This window comes from Antrostomus carolinensis, unplaced genomic scaffold (genome assembly GCF_000700745.2).
Source record: "Antrostomus carolinensis isolate BGI_N321 unplaced genomic scaffold, ASM70074v2 scaffold8236, whole genome shotgun sequence".
NCBI lineage: Eukaryota > Metazoa > Chordata > Aves > Caprimulgiformes > Caprimulgidae > Antrostomus > Antrostomus carolinensis.
The window spans coordinates 32,595-54,504 of NW_010319729.1; the positions used below are offsets into that span (position 1 = coordinate 32,595).

Here is a 21,910-nt window from a genome sequence, read left to right on the forward strand (position 1 = left end):
TCCTGATGCCTGCATATTCCTGTCATGCAGTTTAGCTCACTCTGGGATGGTGCCCTTCAGTCCTGGTCCTCAGCACTTGTGGGGACTGGATGCTTCTGCATAGCTGTGGTAGGGAGCCAGCCCCAAAGAGTCTCATCCCTCCCACATCCCCCCTCCAAACTTTCCCCCAACCCCTTCACTTAAGTCAAAGGCAATGGGTCCTTTCCTGGAGTGGGAGCTTGTGTGCTTCCCCTGGGTCAGGAGCAGGTGTGCTCGCCACAGGCACTGCTGACTCATGGAAGGCATGACCCGGCCGACATGGCGAGGGCTGGGAAGTGACCCCCCAGGAGATGGGAGCATGCAGTGGGGCAGTAGCCTTTTTGTGGCAAGGCCAGGGGGCTTTGCAGAGCTCTGGCCCTGGAGGGAGTGATGTGCAGCACAGCCTCCCTGCTGCTACTGCGGCAGCGCCACCTCTCCTGCAGGCCACGGGGCCTGAGGTGGGTCCTCCCACCATGGCTCCCACCAGGGTTATGGGCTGCACCAGCCACCCTTCTGCTGCAGAAAGGCACATGGGGACGGTCCTGGCACAAGGCTCACTGTAAAGGGGATTTTTGGGGGCCAGGAGCCCAAGCACAAGTAGAAAAAGGCAGTCAGTGATGATGCTGGGTGAGGAGATGGCACAGTACCGGCCAAACCCAGGGCACAATTCCCAGCCAGCTTGAGGGGGGCAGGTGAGTGATGCTTCTTTGCAAAACTGATTTTTGACTGGCATCCATGCAGGGTGGCAGCACCAGGATGGCAAAACCCGTGGGGTGCTGGGTGTGCCCTCCATGGCAGCAGAGGTACTTCTGTTCCACACCATGCATGGCCGTTAGACTATGCCCCCAGGCCATGGCAGTCCCCAGGGACAAAGCAGCTCCTTTGATCAGCTCTGCTTTTCCCTCCTGATGTCAGGGCACACCATTTATCCTCAACCGCAGCAGTGAAGGGGCCTTGGCAAGGAGCGGGGATGGAAGGAGGACAAAAGTAAGTGTGTGCCACCCAGAGCGTGAGGGCTGCTGGGTAGGCCGGTGGCTGTTATTGTGGGCTGCCATTGGAAGCTGATGGCAGAAACAAAGGGGAAGAGCAGTGACAACAAAAACACCAGAAAAATCTCCTCTCCTGCAGCCAGCTGGGGCAAAGCACTGCGGGGTTCCTGCAGCAGTACTGAACCGGAGGGCTGGGGTGGAGAGGAGAGCAAACCAGCCAGAGCCAGTGTGACCAAGTCCAGGTACCCGACCAAAGGAAAACAGGAGCAAGCAGGTAGCTAGACCCAAAATAAAACCTAAAAGCCTCAGGGAAAAAAAAAAAAACACAAAAAACCCCCCCCCCAAAAAAAAAAACCCAAAACCTCAAAGGCACCAAACTTGCTTTTTTTCAGCTTGCATATTTTTTAATGAAGTAAAAAAAAAGAACAAAAGAAACACTCAACGGACGTTGTTGGCCTGGCGCAGATTGCCCTCATGCATGTGGGGCACTGAGGTCCCCATGCAGTTGGCAGTGATGGCAACCAGTCCTCCCCCCAAGGTCAGCTGACGAAGGAAGCAGATGAAGAGCACGTGGTGGATACAGCACAAGCAACAGAACAGCATGGCCGCTCTCCAGCTGGGCTTTACCCAGGGGTGGGTGAGCTGGCACAGGTCAAATAAGAGCTCAACAGACTTTATATTTAAAATTAAAAACAGCAATGATAGCAAACCTCCCCGTGAGAGCTGCACTGTAAACCCCGAAGACAACATTTGGGGGCTTTTGTAATTTTTCTTTCAGTGTCAGAGGTGTATGCTCTGGGGTCCCTGGCTGGTGGGCGGTGGTGGTGGTGGCCCATGGCTTTCAGTGGCTGCTGGCACAGCCAAAAGCCAGAAAGATAGGCAAGCTCAGCAGGAGCCTGGCCTCCAGGTTCCTTGCCTGTCTTTTTCAGGCCCTTTCCTGAAGACATGGCGAAAGGAGGGTAGGGAGGCAGGCGGCAGATGTGTGTTGGCTTCAATGGCTTTCACCCACGGTGGGGTCCCACCAGCAAAACTCCTGCTACTCCTCTGAGAAGGATCCTTCTTCCCTGCCTTACAAGTATACACAGTTATATGGAGATATAGATATCTGATAAGCATTTTGTACGAAAATAAATACTTCATCTGTGTGTTAAGGACCATTATCACTCTCATCTAGTCACATACTATAATATTGCATCTCTTTTTTTTTTTGTCCATGACAATCTTGTTCCCATTGCTTTTTTCCTAACCTGCAGCCACCTCCTGCCCGCCTCCTAGGGCAGCAGAAAGCACTGCAGCAGGCACAGACATGCTTTTTGGCAGCCCCTCTCTTACTTGACGCCTCACAAGGTTTGGCTTATTATAGGGAACTTACAAAGAAAATGTTTCCCTTTGCAGCACCTGTTTCTTGATAGAAGAAATGAGCTTCATCTTGAAAACACTTTACAAAGACTAAGGTTTTAACATCCTTTTCCAGGGCTCTCAGTTAAGAAATATGTTTCTAGATAACACTGTTTATATAAGATATAGGTATAATTTTTTTATTATTATTTTTATTACCAACCCAACATTTCAATTTGCAGCCATTGACATGACATACTCTCATGGTGGGGTTTGTTTGTTTGTTTGTTTTTTTCCCTAAAAAAAGAAATGCACTTCAAATGAAAAGGATGCCTTTTTGTCTGTCTGGTCTTCCTAAAAAGTACTCAAGATGCTACGGGAGTCCTGACTTGGGTGACAGTTTTTAAGCCTGTACCTTTCAATGGCCTGAAGACCACCAAAAAGATGCAGGCGCTGTGAAAACCAGGGTAGCAAATGAGTGAAAGGGCAGCTACAGCATAGCTCAGGGTGGGATGGCACTGGGAACATACAGGCATGATACCTGTGTTTTCTTGAATTCATTTCCACCTCCAAGCAGGAGGACCATACAGCAAACCCACCACCAACCCAAGGAGCTGGTACCACTTTCCCCAGCCCACTCACTCCCAGGGCAGGCTGTTCCTGGGTAGCCATTTATTTCTTTATCAGTTGTAAATTAACATAATTTTCTCTCCCTGCAGTACCACAAGCTCAAAGTTAATTATACAAAGAAAATGCCATAATCAAAATATACACAATACATATTATATTAGAGGGTTGGGGTTTGGAGGGTTTGTTTGTTTTTTCTTTCCTCCTTTTTTTCTTAGCCCAGGCGAGTGATTGAGATGCTACATGCTCCAGCCTTTGTCACTGAATGTGTGTCTGTGTTTGTATTAAAAATATATCAGTCTTGTGATGTTCTTAAAAAAGAAAGAAATGGAAGGTGACGAGGGAGGAAATAACTAATAATAGTGATAATAGTGAAAAAGTTCTTTGACTGTGTCAGTCTTTTGTGACTTCAAAAAATACACGTTCAATTCCAGCACTGATGGCAGCTTGAAGCTTTAAAGTAGATTTTTAACATTTTTGTGTTTTAGTAGTTAAAACAAAACAAAACAAAAGAACCCCAAGCAGTATTTCCACTCCCCCCCCACCCCTGCCAAACCAAAAAGCAACAAGCAAATGAAAGGAAAAAAAAAGAAAAAAAATCAAAATCCTGATCAGCCTTCTGCAATTTCTGACCAGTAAAAATAAGAAAAAGTTTCCTTACAGCAGAGAGGTGCTCAGGAGGAAAGCAGACAAGGCCCTGCGGGAAAGGTGGCCTGTGGAGATTGCTAAAACTTCTTAATCTCATTGAATGGGGTCAGTGGCTGTGTTTATTCTGTTTTGTTTTATTTCAACACTTGCCATTGTTGCTTTCTTTTCTTTTGTATCATTTTGGGTGGGTTTTGTTTGAGTTCTTTTTTTCACTGTGTGATGGTTTTGCCCCTCTTGGTGCCCAGCCGTTCGACCATCTGGGCAGCAGCAGCCCCAGTGGACAGCCGTCCCCTCTGGTGGAACCGCATTTCCAGGACTGGTGTCTGGTGAGGTAACGGAGGAGGGCGTCCCTCCCCCCGGTGGCACCATCCCTCCACTGCCTAAAACCCCTTGATGTAGCAATAGGCCTCCAGGGTGGCAAAGAGGATGTATAGGAGCCAGAGGCTGATGAAGAGCAATGTTGTGGCCAGTTTGCACCCCCGGGGGCCGCCCAGCTCACCCCCGAGGTGGGGCCGCCGGCGGTAGAGGAGGACACTGATGCAGATGAAGGCGAAGATGGTGAAGAGGGTGACCGAGAAGGCCAGGGTGCCTGCTGACACCTGGAACTCCTGTCCCTGCGATGCCCAGTAGATCGCCGCCACCGACCACGCCAGCCCGATGCCCAGAAAGACATTGACGGCGTTGCTGCCTGTGACGTTGCTGATGGAGGCGTCGGCGTACACGTCCTGGATGGCTGCAGCTTTGCTGGCGAACGTGTCTGGGGGTGGGAGAGGAGTGAAGGAAAAATCACTGTGGGTCCAACAGGAGAAATGGGCAACCCTTCATGTCTACAGGACAAGGGAGGCTCAGGTGTGGCACCAGCTAGGTTGGGACATGGACCTCTCCTGGTGCACACCCCCAGTCCCGGGTCCAGGGACCCTGTGTTGCCACCAAGTAGGGTGCAGACATTGCCCAAGGACAGGGTGCTAGGGGGCCCCTTCCCAGCCTGAACCCCATTCCCATGACAGAGCTGCTTCCCTGCAGGCAGGAGAGCCACCAGAGGACTTTCCTCCCACCCCGTCTGCTCCCCGCAGCCACCCCACCTGGTACTGAAGTGCCGAAGGCGACAAAGATGACGGCGGTCACCGAGTCCTTGAGGCCGATGGTGCACCCGAAATGGGAGGCGAGGTCACCGATGACAGCTGTGAGCATGCCAATGATGAGGATGGAGACAACGAAGCAGGCCCAGCCATTGCAGTACTCGGTGGGGGGCACACAGGCAAACAGCACCTTCCAGAACACCGTCAGGAAGTGCATCACGTAGTCAAAGCAGGAGGGCAGGCGCTCCTCGCCAGACTCATCCTCATCCTCATCACCTGCTGCAAACAACATGGAAGGAGAGGTCCAGTGCTCATGATGAGATGGATCAAGATTATGGGGGTGGACTGCAGCCCGTGTTTGGCCTCCTGCCCTGGGGCTCCAGGGATGCTATTCTCCCAGGACACTGCTCTCCTGGGATGCTAATTTCCCAGGATACAGTGGCATAGTGTCAGCCACGACAGTGGGCTCAGGACACACTAGGTCCCTCAGTGACTGGGGTGAGGCTCAGGAAGAGGGGTGCCTCCTGGGACAACCCAGAGCCTACAGGGCTGGGGAGTGGCAGAGTGGTGCGTTGCACCCACAGAGGGGACAACCACATCTCTGTCCCCATGCCCATCCCATGTACTATAGTACATAGTCAGCCTGTGGAGATCACTGTTGAGGGGCACCATGAAGTCACACAGGCAATTGATGTTTTGGGGGATAAAATAGGATGAAGTGATAGAACTGGGAAACTGGAGTGACCTCTTGGTCCTGCACCAGAGCACAGGCTGGTCACCAGCAGTGCCCCAGCAAGAAATTTCTCATCTGTGTGGGGGCACCAGAAGCAGCACTGCAGCCCCTTGGCGGGGTTCCCTCCTTAGCCTGATGGACCAGGTCAGCCTCAAGGCTGGAAGCACCACTGGTCTTTGTGTGGATACAGGACAACAGAAATAAACTGGTAAAAGAGAAAGCAGGCAGGGAGCACAGAGCAGATGGCATGAGAAGGAGAGAGGTGGAGGAAGAGAGAAGCAGCCCTGCTTACTACAAGGATGGAAGTACTGTTTCCACAGAACCAGTTTCTCTTAATTGCTAGAAAGAAGAAAAACTAAATACCCTGCACCTCTTCTTTCATGTCAGAAGAAGCCCTTGTGGCCACTGGTGACAGCTCCCACTCAGCTGCCTGCCTGCCTGCACTATAGCTGGGTGGAAAATAGCCCTTTGGGAAAGATGCCAAACCATCAAGGAAAGGTTCAGAAAGGTGCCTGACTGTCATTAATGGCATGAACATGCCTAAAATGTCTGCCTGGCTCTGGAAGCGGTAAGTTCTTACATGATCCCCAGGCAATAGCTGGAAGGTCTCTGGATCTTTCCCTCCACCAGCTGCTCCCTCATGGGACAACATCTCCTGTCTGCATGTGGTAACTCTCCCTACTCCCAGAGAGTCTACCGGCCATGGCAGAAAGGACATCTTCCCATAGCAGGAGCTTCCTGAACAGGACAGCACTGGGCACACCAGGAGCCAGGAGCCCGCCCAGGATGTGATTCTGCCGCCTGTATGCTGCTCATCAGACCACTGAAGCAGCAGGAACACCACCAGAAGAAGTAAAGTCTTCAAAAACTGGTGTCCTGGATGGCACTGCACCAAAAGATGGATCTCCTGGGCTCCTGGCTAATGCATCTGCAAAAGCCCAGTACATTTGGAGCAGAGGAGCTCTTTGGACTGGCTTTGCTGATGACCACCATGCATACAACAGCTGAGCATTACTGACCAGGCAGACGCTGTCTCCTGAGCCCAGATAGATCTCATCCCAGGCTGCATGAACCCTGCAGATGCTGGTGTTGGTTTTCTGATGTCCTCCTCACCTGCACTGACGGTAATGGCCTCCATGAACTGGTCCCTCCAGGAATGTGTCCCTACAACCAAAGCCAGGTTTGTCTTCTTAATCAGCTTGTCCACGGTGCTCTGTTGTGGGAATAAAGATGCATAGCAATTAAACTGGCTGCTAGCAGGCAAGGCTGATCTTGCAGTGCACTGTGGTCTCACTGACCCTTCCCAAACTTGAGTGCTTGTTGAGATGCCATGAGCACTCTCCTACCTGTCAGATGAGGCCATGACTGGAGTTGGGCCCACCTTCTCCCTGGACAGGCTGACCCAAACCTCACCAGAGCCTGCTTCTTTGCCACCCTTTACTCCAGAGGAGGCTCCTTCTTACCTCGCCCCTGCCCCACCAGTGACAGCTTCACTCCTGCCCTCTCCTGCACACTGGCTTCTTCTGCTTCCAGCAGGGCTCCCTTGTCTTCCTCCCTTCACCTTCTGCCTACCAGCAGCTACGTCTCCTGGTGCTTCTTGTAGGCTTCCCCTATACTTTATTGCATTGAATACTCTTTTTTGTCTCCCAACAACCCTTTCCTTGCACATGTGGCCACCACCAGCCTCCTCAGTTCTGCTTTTCATGACTGCTCTTCAATGCCACACAGCTTTTCTCTCCTGGAGGACACCTGGGACAACTACTGACCTTGAACTCATAGGACTCTTCAATGATGACTTCTAGTTTGGGATGCTCGCCAAGTATTGGTTTGCCCATCTCTGCAATCCTCTTGGCTTCCTCCTCTTCAACTGTCAGCTTCCTCTCAGCCACCTCTGTGAAAGCAAGGTCAACACCAAGCTGTAGACAGCAGCCCTGGAGGACTGGAGCACTGCCAGGGCTCATCTGCAGGGCCTGAGCATGAGCTTCTGCAGCTTGTTAAGCTCACCCAGCAATTTAGGGGGCAGTGGTGGGGTGTTGAACCACAGAAACAAAGGACCAAGATTTCTGAGTATCAGTAAGTCACTAAGAACATACACAACATAATTTTAATTTATTAAAAAAACCCCAAACAACAAATGTTTCTTTAGCCTGCACTGGTGCTCTAGGATGACATATGCCCTCCTCCATTGTCCCTGCAGCAGCCACATCTCTGGGAAGACTGAGGTACCAATTCATTCTGCCATTTGGCACAGGTGTCCTTTAAGACAGCTTTAACACCCTGGCGTGTTTCCTAGTTTGCATGAACAAGAGACAGGATCTTTTTATTCCCCTTTGATTAGAAAATCACTGTGCCACTCGGTGCTTGATCTAACACTCAGACAGACACACACAGCCACAACCACACGTGCACGGACATACATGTTCCTACTGTTTGGAAAAATGAACAAGAAGAAGCCAAGTTTTTGCTTTCATGTTACTGGATGTTTAGTTTCTGCTGGAGGAAACTAAACCAGGACCCCAGGTCAGCAGATGCTACCACAAGGTGTCCCATGGGACTGCCCAGGAGGTGCAGTGTGCTGAGATGACTTTACTCACCTTGCTGATGCCCCAGCAAACCCAGTGAGGTGCCTGGGGACATGCTAGTTCCCTGGATGGAATGGAGCACCCCAACCAGCAGGAAGGATGCCCCGGCACTGTCCACAGCCCTGACCCAGGTCTCCTCTCCCACCCACACACCCAAGTGCAGGCATGTGCCAATTGTCTCTCTGAAAAGCCTTGACATCTCCAGAAAGAAGCTGGGTTTCCCATGGCTTTCCTGTGCCTGACCAGTCAGGTCACACGAGCTGCAGCACACAGCCCAGCTGAGCTGGTGCGGGAGCTGGAGTTCTGCAGAAGCTGAGGGGTATCACAAACATAGAGCATCTTGTTCTGGCTGAGCAGTGGGTCAGATGCCACCCAAGGTTTTCTGTAGAGTTTACAAACACCCTAGGTAATGCCTCAGATGTGATTAATCCCATGTGGCTCCAGCAGATATCATATTCTGCACCAAAAATCACACAGAAATTAAAAGTCCCACTGCAATCTAAACCCTGCCTTCTCTTCACCAACCTTCCTAGATTGATTGCAAAGACTGCAAGCCTTGCAAGACCTGCAGAGTTTATAAAATATTAATAACTCCTGTGGCAGGTGACATTATTATAACCCATCACAGAAGCAGAAATAACTACATCCATCATCTGAAATCAATGATGTACATCAAAACCATCATTGCTTAGCTCAAAGACAGTGTATTCTGGATTCGGGAATCCCCAGAAGTTTACAAATACAGGGGAGCACCAGGAGCAGAAGATAAGCAATGAAGGATGCCAGGAAACAGGGGGGCCAACTGCAAGCAAAGGCCGAGCAAACACAGAGAAGAGGAGGCAGCTGAGCTAGAGAAGTGAAGAAACAGGAGTGAACCTCAGCAAAGTGTTCTGCTTTATGCTGCACTTGGAGGTATGAACTAATGACCATCAAGAACAAGATTCAAGTTACTTATATGCACTTAAGCAGAGAGTTTTCCAAGAGAGAGATCTAGAAAGTCCAGTCTCTGCCTCTGCCTCTACCTGGAAGCATATAAAGATGACAAGCTGTAGCCACTATCGAAAATGCAAGTGCTCACATGCCAGTTGCCATACCATGTATGTGGGTCTCTCCTGTCTGTGTTTCACCATAACCTGAAACCTAGGGGAGGAGGCACCCTCAGCTCTCCAAGGAAGATGAACTGAGCCTGTGCTGATGTGTGCTGATGGTCCTGAGCTGAGGAAAAACACAGCAGCCATCCTGACAGTCTGGCTCAATACAACCTTCCCTGGGAAGTAACTACATCAGAAAGACTGCAGGTTGCAGCTGGCGGCACAGTCCTTTGGGCTCTCGCCCACTGGCTGCAGTTGCACCACCCAGAAAGCAAATGTCTGCAATCAGAGGAGCTGCCCTGAAAATGAGGAATATTGGCAGAATTTCATTTCCTCAGCTTAACAACTCCAGGAGACACAATGCAATGAACCTCAGTCCCCACTTTAACTGATTTAACAAAAGTCTTCGGCATGGTAAGACAACATGGAGCCTCATGCAAATATTAGCTATATAGGCGAGGCTGAGCTGCAGGCAGGGCTGTAAGCACAGGCAGTGCAGAAATCCTTCTCCTCCCTGAAGGGAGCAGTACCCAATACGGCTTTATCCCAGAACCTGGTGTCTTGCGCATGCTGGTTTAAGTTCCTGTGTCAGGCAGGACAGCATGAGACCCAAAACCCTTCTCTGAGGAGGAAGACCTCCTTCATTGCTTTCAACTGTGACCAAAGCCGTTGGACAGGCTGGGCCAGCGGCAGGACTTTCAGCTGCTGGCAGGTGGCTTTGTTGTCTCTGCAAGCTGCTTGTGGCTCGTCTAATGATTTGATGAGAATGGCAATCACTTGCCAGGCAGCTCTCAGAAGACAGTAAATCAAGGGATATGTCCTTGTTCAGAAGTGGAGAGCTCGCTCTGGTGGCCCTGGGCAGCATGAGCATGGGACTGGACACTCCACCAAAGTGAAGGCACTGGTGCTTACCACAGCACTGAAGGACTGTGGGACCTGCGCTATTTCAGAGCACCTTGTCAGCAGAGTAAGTGCCACCACAGGCACCTTCAAGCCCTCGGTAGGCCACTCATAGTGAAGGGACAAGCTGACCAGCGATGAAGACCTGCAGCCTGCTGACAGCACATCTACCAAGATATGAATAATGGAGGCCCTGCTGTCACCCCACAGCTCTGCCGTGAATACAGTGAACTGGGGAGCAGAGAGAAGAAACACAGTCACCCAAGAAGGCACATCAAGGATGTCCTATGGGGGCAGCTGACTGAATACCACTCCCAGGCTAAGTCTTTCAGTGTCAGCTGCAGGAAAACAGGCATGGGCAGCATCTCCAAATGGGTACCTCGCAGAAATATTAATAGAGGAAGCTTTTAGATAATGAAAAAAGGAGGTAATTTCTTCATGCATCATTAAAAAGCAGTCACATTTGTGAATGTGCAACAGGAAAGCAAAGCACAGAAACTTAACAAACTTCAAAGGTGCATCTGAAAACACTGAACCTGCCATTGTATTTTCACTGAGCCTCTATCCTAATGTAGGGGACAAAGAGAGTTTGAGTCACATGTCAATATTGTGCTGGTTCTTGCTCAATGCACTCAATGCGAGCGATCCATAAGTGCCACATACCAGGCTGCTGATTGTCCTCTGAAGTTAGAGCAGTGCCATTTGTGGTAAGAAGGGCAAGCAAGAGTTCAGTTCACATGTCTCATCCCATTCTACACTCGCCATACAATTAAGGGGAGAGTTAAGCACCTCCAAAGAGCAATACAAAGCACCTACATGAATGTACCACTTCTCCCCATCTACCATTTAGGACACTTGAGCATCCTGTAGCATGACTCAGTGCCAACCTCTGCAAAACACCAGACCCCAACCTGAACCTGTTCCAGGCCTGCTAAGTCCATCGTTCCCATGGGATGCTGAGGAATGAGTTGAGCCTCATGTGTACAGATCCAATAGCTGAGAGGGAATAAACTCATGTAATGTCCCAACAGCAGAGCATACTCCTGATGCTCCTGCCTTTCAGGGAAGCACTTCAGCCACAGCACGGTGCACCAGTCTGCCTTCAGAGCTGCAGGAGGCCACTGTCTCTGCAGCAAGCATGGGGCATGCTCCTGCACAGGCTATGGTAGCCACAGGCCCCCATTTCCTGAGGGACTGGGTGTAGGAATGAGGGTCTTGGAGGGCTCCTCCAGGAAGCAAAGACAGGGCATTGGTGAGGTGTGTCACACATCACCCCAGTGTGTTAGCCTGCAAAAACTAGTATTAAGGGCTATGATAAATAAAACAGAAGGGGTGGTGGGGAGAGACAGACATTTAATTTGGAAGGTCAAGGCTGTCAAGGTGAATGCTGCCAAGCCACAGTTTAATTATTAACTAGCCTGATTTCTGTTTGTATCAGCATCATTACCTACTTTTCAATGAGGACAGTACCATGGGCTCCTTGCTGTCAACCCCAATTAAGCCTGATAAGGTCCAGCTATGCCCAGCAAGATCAGGAGCTTGCCAGGATCTCCTGGGCTGCCTCCACCTCCTTCCTAGGAAGGGGAAGATGGGGAGTGAGGGGTCCCCTAAGCCCTGCCTGCTCTGGTGCTGTGTGCTGCCACTGAGTGGTAGCAACCTATCTGGGCTACAGAGGCAGGCACAGACTGCTAAGGCTCAGCAAGCTGGGGCTGCTGTGCTAGGTGCTGCACCAAGGTACTCTTCTCCTCATGCCAGGGAGCCCATGGGCTAGAGAGGAGATGCTACAAGCATACATACAGCAGATCTAATAAGAACAAAGGCTGGGTGGGAGGAATGAGAACGAAGGCTGTTTTGCCAAGGCTGCAGCAATGGCTACAGCTGACACCTGCTAGGTACTGAACCTGACACTTGATTGAAGGAAGTAAGGAGAGGTTCTCACTTATTCTGCCTTATTCAGGGTCAGTTCAGACCTTTAAAGGTAGGACAGATCAGCAGCTCCTAGTTATGGTCCTGCCATTGCTGTGCTCTGCAGCAGGGGGAAAGGGAGCATCATGTGTTGCTCCTGGAAGGTAGATACTCCATCAGTGCTTGCTAGCTCAACCTCTTTCAGATCAGGGGGACAGCGGTGGTTTCATCTGGCTAGCAAACACAGCCACTTGCTTGCTCCCCAGGGGACAGGGGAGAGAATTGGGGGGGAGTAAGGGTAAGGAGACTTGTAGGTTGAGATAAGAACAATTTAATAACTGAAATAATATAAAACTTAAAATAATAATGGTAATAATAATAGTAATAAAATATGAAAATAAGTGATACCCAGTGCAACTCCTCACCACCCACCAACCAAGCCCAGCGTGTTCCCAGATAATGATCCCGAAGGAGCAACAATCCCGAACCGAAACTGCAATCCCGGGAGAGTGAGAGCCCAAGCGAAAGCCAGAGAGAGTAAGAGAGGAAGAGACCCTCATTAATATACTGAACATGATGTTATATTATATGGAATATCCCATTGGCAATTGCCAATTTAGCTTATTAATTTCAATATTCCTTGCCCCCTCTAGACCTTGCACTTGTAGACTAACGAAACACTAAGTAAGTCCTTCACTTCCATTGACAAAAATGAAAACATTGGTATGTAATGAACCTTTGCCTCCTAACAAATCCCATGCTGAAACCAAAACACAATGCTATTCTAGCTACTAAAAAGAAACCTAGCTCGGTCTCACCTCAAAACCAGGACAGGGACGAAATGCAAACTGGTCATTGCCAGTGGCCCTCTGGACACACCATAAATCCGAGACAGATAAAGCACATTTCCATGGGGTAATTTGGCCACTGCACCTTCTGAGCTGAAAAAAGCAATGGGAAGGCCCTGTAACACTGTTAGAGAGGCAGCTACCCGTTGCCTAAGCAATGCTGTGAGACTCCTAAAGGCCCACAGACCAGTTTGTGTTCCCTGTCACTTGCTAAATAAATTGGATTAAACCCAGGAATGTATTAATGAAAGGTTGCAATGAAGGCCATTTCACACCTCTTGAACTATCTCATCTCCATCCATTTCTAGAGGGGGCATGTATCTGCATGAAGGTCGGCCCTTCTGGGGACTGCAATGCCAGGAAGACATTAAAATGACAATTAAAATGGGATTTTTTTGTTGCGGCTCAATAAAATATAATCCTTGACAAACAAAGTAAATGGTGAGCATGAATGAGTTCCTCTCTCCAGAGTGCTGTCAAGCTGTCAGTCACAAATGGGGAAGGCTGCTGCCTAAAAGACACTCTGACTTTTGAGGTTAGTATATGGATATGCCCTTTACTGAAACACATGCACTGACAGACTGGGCTGCTTTCTAAAAAGGGAGGAATCTGCTTACTTAGCCCTGAAAGCTATTTTTGAGGCATGATACATCCCATATTCATGCCCCAGCATCCTTAACACTAACTTAGAAACGCTGCATGTACATGAGAGGGAGGCCAAGGCACGGGGCTGGGAACTGTGCATTATTCCACTGCTGGCTCTGCCCTGAGATTGCTGTTGACACGACTGTCCCTGACAGGCCAGTTAGCTGGCACCTCTGCTCCCCAGGCTTTCCCATTGCAAAGTGGACCTATGAGTTTTAATAACAAACATATTTAGAAATATTTTCTTTGAGCTGTGTGAATATGTGGAAATGAGGGTAAAGGAGTATCTACTGTTTGGATAATTCCTCATCCCTTTAGATCTGAACCTCCTGAGCTCAAAAACTTGCAAGCCAAGGCTCTGCTCAGGCTTTCAGTGACTTTTGTAAAGGCTGGAAAGACCACCAGAGCAGCTCGTCCACTGCTGGCAATGGCAGGGACAACTGGAGTAGCGATGCACTTTGGTATCAAATATTTACTTGTACAAAGAATATACAGAGATATCACTGCCAGTGCCAAAACAAAAGGTTATGCATCAGAGCAGTCAAAACACTCCAGGTTTGACTCACATCACTCCACAGTCACCTTGTACTGCTGTGGTCCTCTGCAGCCCCAACAGCTGGCACTGGCCACTTGGCAAAGCAAAGCTTTCAAAAGCTTTGCACAGCCTTGCAACTCTGGCTCAGAGAGCCCGTCTGGAGGAAACAAATGCTGAACTGAGTCTGTGCCAAGGACTCTCCCCTGCCCAGTTACTTTGCTGTGTGTAAAACTCACAGCTCTGTTTTCCCAGGGAGGGCTCTGCAAGGTGGTGGGGAAGGCAGAGCCAGGATCTCCCAGTTACCCTCAGGTTGAGGGCTGCTGGGATGAGAGAGAGAAGTGTTTTCACTTGGGCTCATCCATCTGGGCAGCCTAGGGCTTCTGCAAAGAGACGCTGAGTGGGAGCTGTGGCGCTGCTGGCCCAGCAGGGGCTGCTGAAGAGAGCATGGGAAGGTGAACACCCTAGGGCTGCGGAGGAGAGGCAGGGTGCCCATCAGTCCCAGGGACACCACAGCCCCAGGGAAAGGGGCACTGCCTGGGAAATGCTGTGCGAGCTGCTCTGGGAGGGAGGGGACGAAGAGCGGGACCGACAGATTCCACAGAAACATTCACTAACTCAGTTTTTTTACAAACATTCCTGTGTGTCCACATAATCTAAATCTAACATGACAGGGACTAAATGAGGACGTCACTTCTCTCCCTGCTGATTAGCCGTGATTGCCACTGACGCCCCAGCATGTGCCTCTGTGGCAAGTCGGGGTCTGTTTGCCCTAGCCTGAAGTGCGTGCATGGGCCGAGCACAGTGCGCTCAAACCGCAGGCCAAGCACGTGCCATATGTACGGAGGGCAGCCCGGCAAAGGGACCCCAGCGACCCCCCTCCCAGACAGAGAGGAGGCTTTTCTGTATTAACTGGAAAGCAGCTTTCCATAGCTGGTGATCAAGTTCTCCAATAACAGCTGCCAAAAGCAATCAGGCTGGATGGATCACAACAGAGGGAGGAAAGTTATGTTATTTTAATAGAAATTGTTTGGTTCCTGGGGTTCTGATCAAATTAGGCAGCTACTGAATTAAAGCAATGAAATTACTGGGAAGGAGGCTGTGCTCAACTTATTTCCAGTCCTCCTGGACCTGAAGAAGTAACAAAAAAAAAGGCCAAACTGCTCCGAGGAGTTTTCCATAAACATCCTAAGCTGATATTTGGGGAGATGGGGACTTCTGCCTGCCACTAGCAATTTCCTAATTAACCCAATATCCGATGGGCTCAGGCCATCCCCTACGCAGCAGATTTGTCATCCTCCGAAAAGCAGCAGAGACTGAAGCTCGTGTGGCAGATGCTGCTCCTTTGATGTGCAGCACAGCTCAGGCGTGATGAACACTTTGGTTTTCAGCTCTGCTTGCAAACCTGTCAGACTCAAGCTCCTCTCCGCACCCTGCATGCCCACCCTTATCTTTTTGACAAATGTTTCTTTAGTGCAAATTCAACTGTAATCATATCTGGAATTGAAGGAAAAAGAAAAATACAGGAGGTGTGCAACACATCACAGTGGGACCAAGAAAGACCAGCATAACAGGGATTTTGGGCAAGGAAAGTGGGGCTCAGTATTAATACATGTAAAATCCTGCCACAGAGAGAGAAGATGAAGAGTGCAGAGTCAGAGCTGAGGGTGAGAGGGAAAAGATGCTGATGCTTGTTGTGCCCTGCCAGTGCTGCCCTGGTTCTGGGTGCACCCCAGGACCCTTCAGGATGGGAGCTGGAGAGCACCCAGCTGCATGCACTGAGGGGTGATGCATGGCCTGATGCTGCATAGGAAGGGGACACCTGCACTCCCCCCACACCCTTGCCCACCCCAGACAACACCACCCCATGCCCCAGGAGTGCCACCCCTGTGCAGAAAAGCCTCGTGCTCCCCAGGCTCCCTCGGCACAACCCAAGCCCTAGAGCTGCCCAAAGTCATGGCCCCAGACCAGTTAGAGCTGCATGTTCTGCTTTGCAACCCTGGCTGGGTCATTTCCCAAAACCCTAGGGAAAAATCTGGAATATGGGGAAGGCTCTTAGACATCAGTCAATCACTGTCATGTTCTTAATGCACTGCTGTTAACTAGCTCCTGCTGGATGTGAACACCAAGAGCTGGGGCTGTCTACCACATAGCAAACACAAACAGGGTGGGGGCTGACGAAAGGGGATGAAACCAAAGCCTAAGCAGGCAGAGAAAAGGAGAAAAAGCACTTACCTTGGGTGAGCAGCAGGGCTGTGGGGAGAGAAGAACATGAGAAAGACAGGGAGAGAGAAGAAAAGAGTGAAAAAGTTAATACACCAGGGGAAAAGCTGTTTGGCAGATGATGACTGTCAGTGAGCAATGGATGTGGCGCAAGGCGGCATGCGAGCTCGCTGGGGCTGTGTGGCTGGGGAGCAGACCCCACGGCAGCAACATGGAGGGGAGGCTGGCGAGCATCAGGGCACCAGCTCCCCAAAGTCACAGCCCTCCCCCAAGCAAAGGAAGAGGGATGAGATGCAGGTGGGGAGTAGAGGGGAGGGGAAAGGAAAAGTGGTGGGGGACAGCTACACTTGCCATTGGGGCCTGACACAACCCAAACTGACCCGAAGGCACAGGAGATGCCCCTGCATCAGCTGGGAGTGTGTGTGCTTGTGGTGAGACTCGGCACAACCGAGGAGGCTGTGGTGAACCCGCAGGTGGCTGAGAAGAGAGGGTGGCCAGGGGCGATGGGCAGCTGAGAAGAGCATCATCAGGGAAGGTGTTGATAAAATGAGTGCTGGCCTTCAGTGTGAAACAGGGCAGGGGGTAACGTGGTTGTGCCTCATCCCCCCGGATGCCCTGGCATAACCTATGCCTATCCTGCGCCCCACAGGTACTGCTCCCAGAGGGCCAGGGTGCTGAGAGGAGCACAGGCACACATAAAGTGTCACCACTTTGAGTCCTCCTGGCTCTCACTGCTCACAATACAGGTCTGCCAAACAATGCTGCACAGGCATGTGCCATGCACTGTCACTGCAGCGAGATGCAACTGCCTCCTGGGAAATGCAACCACATGGTCCTGTGAGATCAGAGGCAGAAAGAGAAGGTGGCGAAGATCCTTTTAAGAGACGACCAGACCCTGACATTCCATACAGATGCAGCACAGCCCTTTTGCTGCCTTGGGCAGTGACCTCCTGACCCTCCCCTGCCTTGATTTTCCCACTCCCCAGAGCTGTCACAAAGAAACATCTGGCTGGATCCCTCTTAGGTGTTACCCCTCAAATGCCACAGGGTGCATCCAAGTTTCCAACTAACTACAGGAGAGTATGTATAGCAAAAAATGCTGAACTTTCTTTGAGAGGGGCCAAACACCAGCGCTGTGCCTTAGCTTTGACTTCTACCTGTCCTTCAAACAGCAAACCAGTCCCCAAAGACTTGATTGCATGCAATGATGGTATTGTAATTACTAACCCTTATTATCACACACTTTTAGTCTCAGAAGCTTAAAACTCTGTACAAAGACTGAGTCAGTATTAACAGCCCCATCTGACAGATGGCAAAGCAAGCGAAGAGAGTCTAAAGGGAACATTTTGCACACTCAGAAGTGGGCTGGAATCCAGAAGTGCTAATTTACCCAGGCTTGCCGGTTTAGGCCTCTAAAAAGCAGGCACTTTTATACAGAGGTACATAATTGTATCTGTGTTGGTTTGAAAGTTATTTCCTAAGCGATTTGTCAAAGGTCACACAGTGCATCAGTGTCAGAGCCAGGGAAAGCAATCCTGAGTGCCATCTCCCAGTAACATCTCTGCTCCGTCAGGCAGCACCCACAGGCACAGCTTTCCCAACAGCCGGTGAAGAGGCAGCGGCCCAGCCAAGATCTTTATCCACCTTTATTTCTACCTCCCGGCTGGAAATACCCCAGGCACTTGGGAAGATCTCCCTTGTCCTAGAGGGCAGGTAGAGGTGCAGTGAGAGGGGAAAGGGCAAAGAAGAGGCTCCTTGCTGAATGTTTTAGAGTCTATTCATTTGGGGGAACCATTCATGAACACTTTCTGCAGCAGAGCCATGAGAAGCACACAACCTGCTCTGCCTGAACCACCTCTTGTCCTCCAGACAGCTGTACCTGGAAGTCTCCAACAAGCTTGTCACCGCCCCTTGTAGCACCAACCTTAAGTCTGCTTGTAGCGCTATCCTTTTGCAGCTCCGTGCTACCCTGTGGCCTCCTTACTATTCCATGGTCTTCTAGTTCTCCAGACAAGGTAGGGAAATTTAATTTGCCTTTTGCAATTACAGGCATTAGTACAATGGGTTGATTTGGTGTTCAAATTTAAAATAATGAAGTATTACTGGGCCCCTAAGCTACTGTGGTTGTTAAAAAAAAAAATAATTGGTTCCTCATGTTTTTTAAAACTGTTATTCTAGTGCTCTGGGATTTGAGTTTATTTTTTTTCCCCATTTGCTTTTGAGCCTGCAAAAGACCTATTTTTCTCCCTTTCACTTAAAATATGATACATGAATATTTGAAGATGCCTATAAAGCTATGAATGAAACATCAAGAATACAGCATTGCAGAAAGCCAAGGGATTATTTTATCTTTATATTTCTGAGTGAATGCTGTGCATGCAAGCAAGAAAATGATTTCACGGACTAAATCTTCCTTTCTCCACATGCATCTGCTAATGTGCCCTTAGCCCTGACCTGCAATGTCTCCTGACAATCCATCTGATGATGCTGTCCCTGCACCAGCCCTGCCAATGGCCCCCACACTGTTCCCATCCCACAAGCCTCCCTACCCTGCCCCCAGCCTGGGCTGCATCCTCCATCCCTCCCCAGGGCACCTCTCCTCCTGCTCTTCATGTCACACTCCTTGTGCAGGCCAAGCCAGGCTCATTGCTCCTGGCATCTCAGGTAAGTCTCAGGGGCTTGACGTGTATTCTTACAGCAGCAGGGAGCTGCTAAAATTAGCTACCCAGTCAAATCCAAACTAGCAGTCCCAAGTATCCCTTACCTAACCCTTGCATGGTATGAATGCAGACAAACACCCATGCCTGCAGAAAGGGCAAGTAATGCTGACTCTTTCAGGACACCCAAAGCCTTCAGCTCTAGATCTCAGTTCCTCCTTTACTGGGATTTCGCTGCCCTGCAGGCCTGGTTTTTACTAGGCAAAGTCAAAATTGCTTGCATGAATTCTCCGTCCCCTGCCAACCCTGAAACTGGACAGTTTAGATCTGAATTTAGCTGCTAAAAAAGGTAATTACTGATAAATTATTTCATCTGCACATTTTCAATGTACTTTGGGGTGAAATCCTGCTGTGATGTACAAGTTGGTGTGGGGTACAGATCAGGAACTGAATTCCCTCCTGCTTTAACTCTACTGAGGCCAAAGAAGGTTAACACAAGAGGAACTGGGTTTGGGATGGGAGCAGACCAGAAATCAGGTAATCCTGTAAACCCCGTGCTAACTAATGTGTCTCAGGCTTTTTCTAAACAGTGGAATACTTTTTTTCTGCTGTTTACCTCAGAGAGAGATTTGTCCATGCTGCATGCTTTATTTGGGACTCATTCTTCATTAACATAAATCTTTTCTAATCAATATCCCTAAAGACTCCAGAAAGCCGCTGAGTAGATAAGAGGATCCTTGTTAAAGGCCAGAGTGAGCTGAAATGAGGGAGAGGAGGCTGTGGGTTTTGAGGAGACCCTCAGTCAGACAATGGGGCAGTCACAGGCAGCCAAAGGAAAGGAGAACACTTCACCTGCACCCCGTGCACACCTGAAGGAGCTCAGGGACCCTGCACGCCACAGGCTTAGCTCCCCAAAGAGGTAATGATCCCCCGTCTTCCAGATGTAACTGTCTACAGGCTCTGCGTCCAGATTTGCTCACTGAGGTGAGCATACTGTTTCCCTAATGGACTGTGAAGAGCTATGAACCTGTTTTTTTTTTAATTGGCTAAACAAGGCAGAGATTTTGCAGCATTAACCTGAATGCTGTTATTATTGAAGTCAATAACAAAGCTCTTTCAGACTCCAAGAGACTCCTCTCCATCAGGAGAATCATCAGAGTTCAGCTTAATCACAGAGCTGCAAGCAAATTGTTAAACCTTTGGGGAAGGAGGTAAGAGCAATCTAACATTTCTTTGCTATTCCCATCAGCAGCTGGTGGAAGAAGGGGTTTCTCAGCATCTGCCCACATTTCAGAAAACTGCAACACATGTGCTCACATATCAATGCAGCTTATCTTATCCAGGCACAGAGCTTTGTACCAAGTCACATCATTTCATCAATATTTTGACGTAGATAATTTGTTGGATCAATCCAAGCTAAGAACCCTTCTTCCCTCGCAGTTTAATCCTTACTCTGTGACTCCCAGCCACGTCCTCCCTCTGGGACATGAAGCTGACCCTTCAAGGGTGCTGACACTTGATTGAAAGGTGTTGTGAGATTTGTCCACACCAGTTGCCTCTGTGCTAGGTGGGCTGAGAGGACTTCAGACAAAATGTCCCGAAGCCAGGTCATGCCAGCAAGCTGTTTAATAGTGCTTGCCAGCCATCTGTGCTCCTGTTTCCTATTAAGTTGTATCTTGTGGGACACATGATTTCTGAAGCAAAATTTTGCATGAAGGAAGTAGCTCCCTTTTGCAAAGCATAGCCCTCAAGATTTAGCTGTCACGCACCAGCCCTGAGGCTGAATCTTCCACCACTGTGCCATGAGCTGAATTCTCATGACCAGACTCCCCACTACCCTCATGAAACCTAATTTTCCAAATGCTATTTCCACCATTGTCTGCTATCAAGAGTAATCTTCCAAATTAGCTTCACTTGCCATTTGAGCTTCATCAACACTAAGGTTAACCACAGTTTAAGCAGAAGACCGATTTTATCCAGGGAAAGCAAAGCAAGTTTTTTTCCTCCAATCCAGCACTGCAGACAAAGTGTGAAGGTTGATGTGTGAAGAAAATGTTTCTCCAAAATCCTGCTGGGCTGACAGCCAAAATCCTCTATCCAAGTTGTGCCCTGCTGGGCTGACAGCCCAGCTGACAGCCAAAATCCTCTATCCAAGTTGTGAGCTGACACAATACCAGAGCTGCTCATGAGAGCAAGAGTCAAACCAACAGACAGCATCTTGTCAAAGAGAAGATTTGTTTCACTGCAGGAACACTGAAGGTGGTGAAAAAAGAATGGTCAGAAAGGTAGCCCAGGATGATGGGAAGTTTCAAAGCCCTGCAGCACTCAGTAGACAGGGATTCAGTTTATGTGACCGTCCATATGAAGGAAAGGTGAGACAAGAAGGATTCAGAGATAAATTTCTTAGAAATGGAGAAGACAAAAAAACCAGGAAACCTGGGAAAAGTCCAGGAGGATAGAGAAAAAAGCATTTACCATCTCTGCCAAGCAAAGACTGTGAATCTCTGATTTCTTTCTACTTATTCACTTCGATATAAGCAGTTTGTGGCAAGCATCATGTTTACATCTGATATGCCACCATTGAGTCAGTACTGGTCTTCATCACAGATTGGGCTGGCAAGATACCCATCACAGATCTATTCTCATTTCTTTGAATTATTGGAGCATATCAATAAGAAGAGCTGCTAAAGTAAAACTGCTCAATGTGATTTGTTTGGATGATAAGAAAGTCTTTGGAAAACTCTAGCTGCAGAAAGCAATTGGTGAAAAAGAATAAACGGGACGCAGGACAAGGTTTGGTATTGTAGATGTAACATATAAGGGGGGGAAAGCAAAGAGCAGGAGTAAGTGGTCAGTTCTCCTTATAGTAAGGGTTAACAGCTGAATGCTCTGAGGCTCAAAGCAGCAGGCCCTGATATAATTGCCGGTGAACAGTGAGGAGCAGCATCTGCAAATGATGTACCAGTGGCTTTTATGCATTGTGCAAGCCCTGAGCAAACTGAAGACAGGAATTTGTTTGGACCACCACAGGTACCTTCCTGAGCAGAGATGTTTTCCATGGGTAAAGTGCTTGCAGGTGCAAATAGCAAGAGCAA

The 21,910-nt window shown here is 49.3% G+C and overlaps 1 protein-coding gene across 1 annotated transcript in view; it reads right to left on the reverse strand.

The window, feature by feature from the left end:
* Positions 1–4,000: 4,000 nt before the first annotated feature.
* Positions 4,001–21,910, reverse strand: part of LOC104526023 (sodium/calcium exchanger 3-like) — a 22,640-nt gene continuing 4,730 nt past the window's right edge. Inside the window, exons 2-6 of the mRNA XM_010169350.2 lie at positions 16,171–16,188; positions 7,199–7,323; positions 6,546–6,645; positions 4,703–4,978; positions 4,001–4,377 (exon numbers count right to left, since the gene is read on the reverse strand). Coding sequence (XP_010167652.2) covers positions 4,001–4,377; positions 4,703–4,978; positions 6,546–6,645; positions 7,199–7,323; positions 16,171–16,188 — 896 coding nt within the window. The remainder of the gene's footprint in view (positions 4,378–4,702; positions 4,979–6,545; positions 6,646–7,198; positions 7,324–16,170; positions 16,189–21,910) is intronic.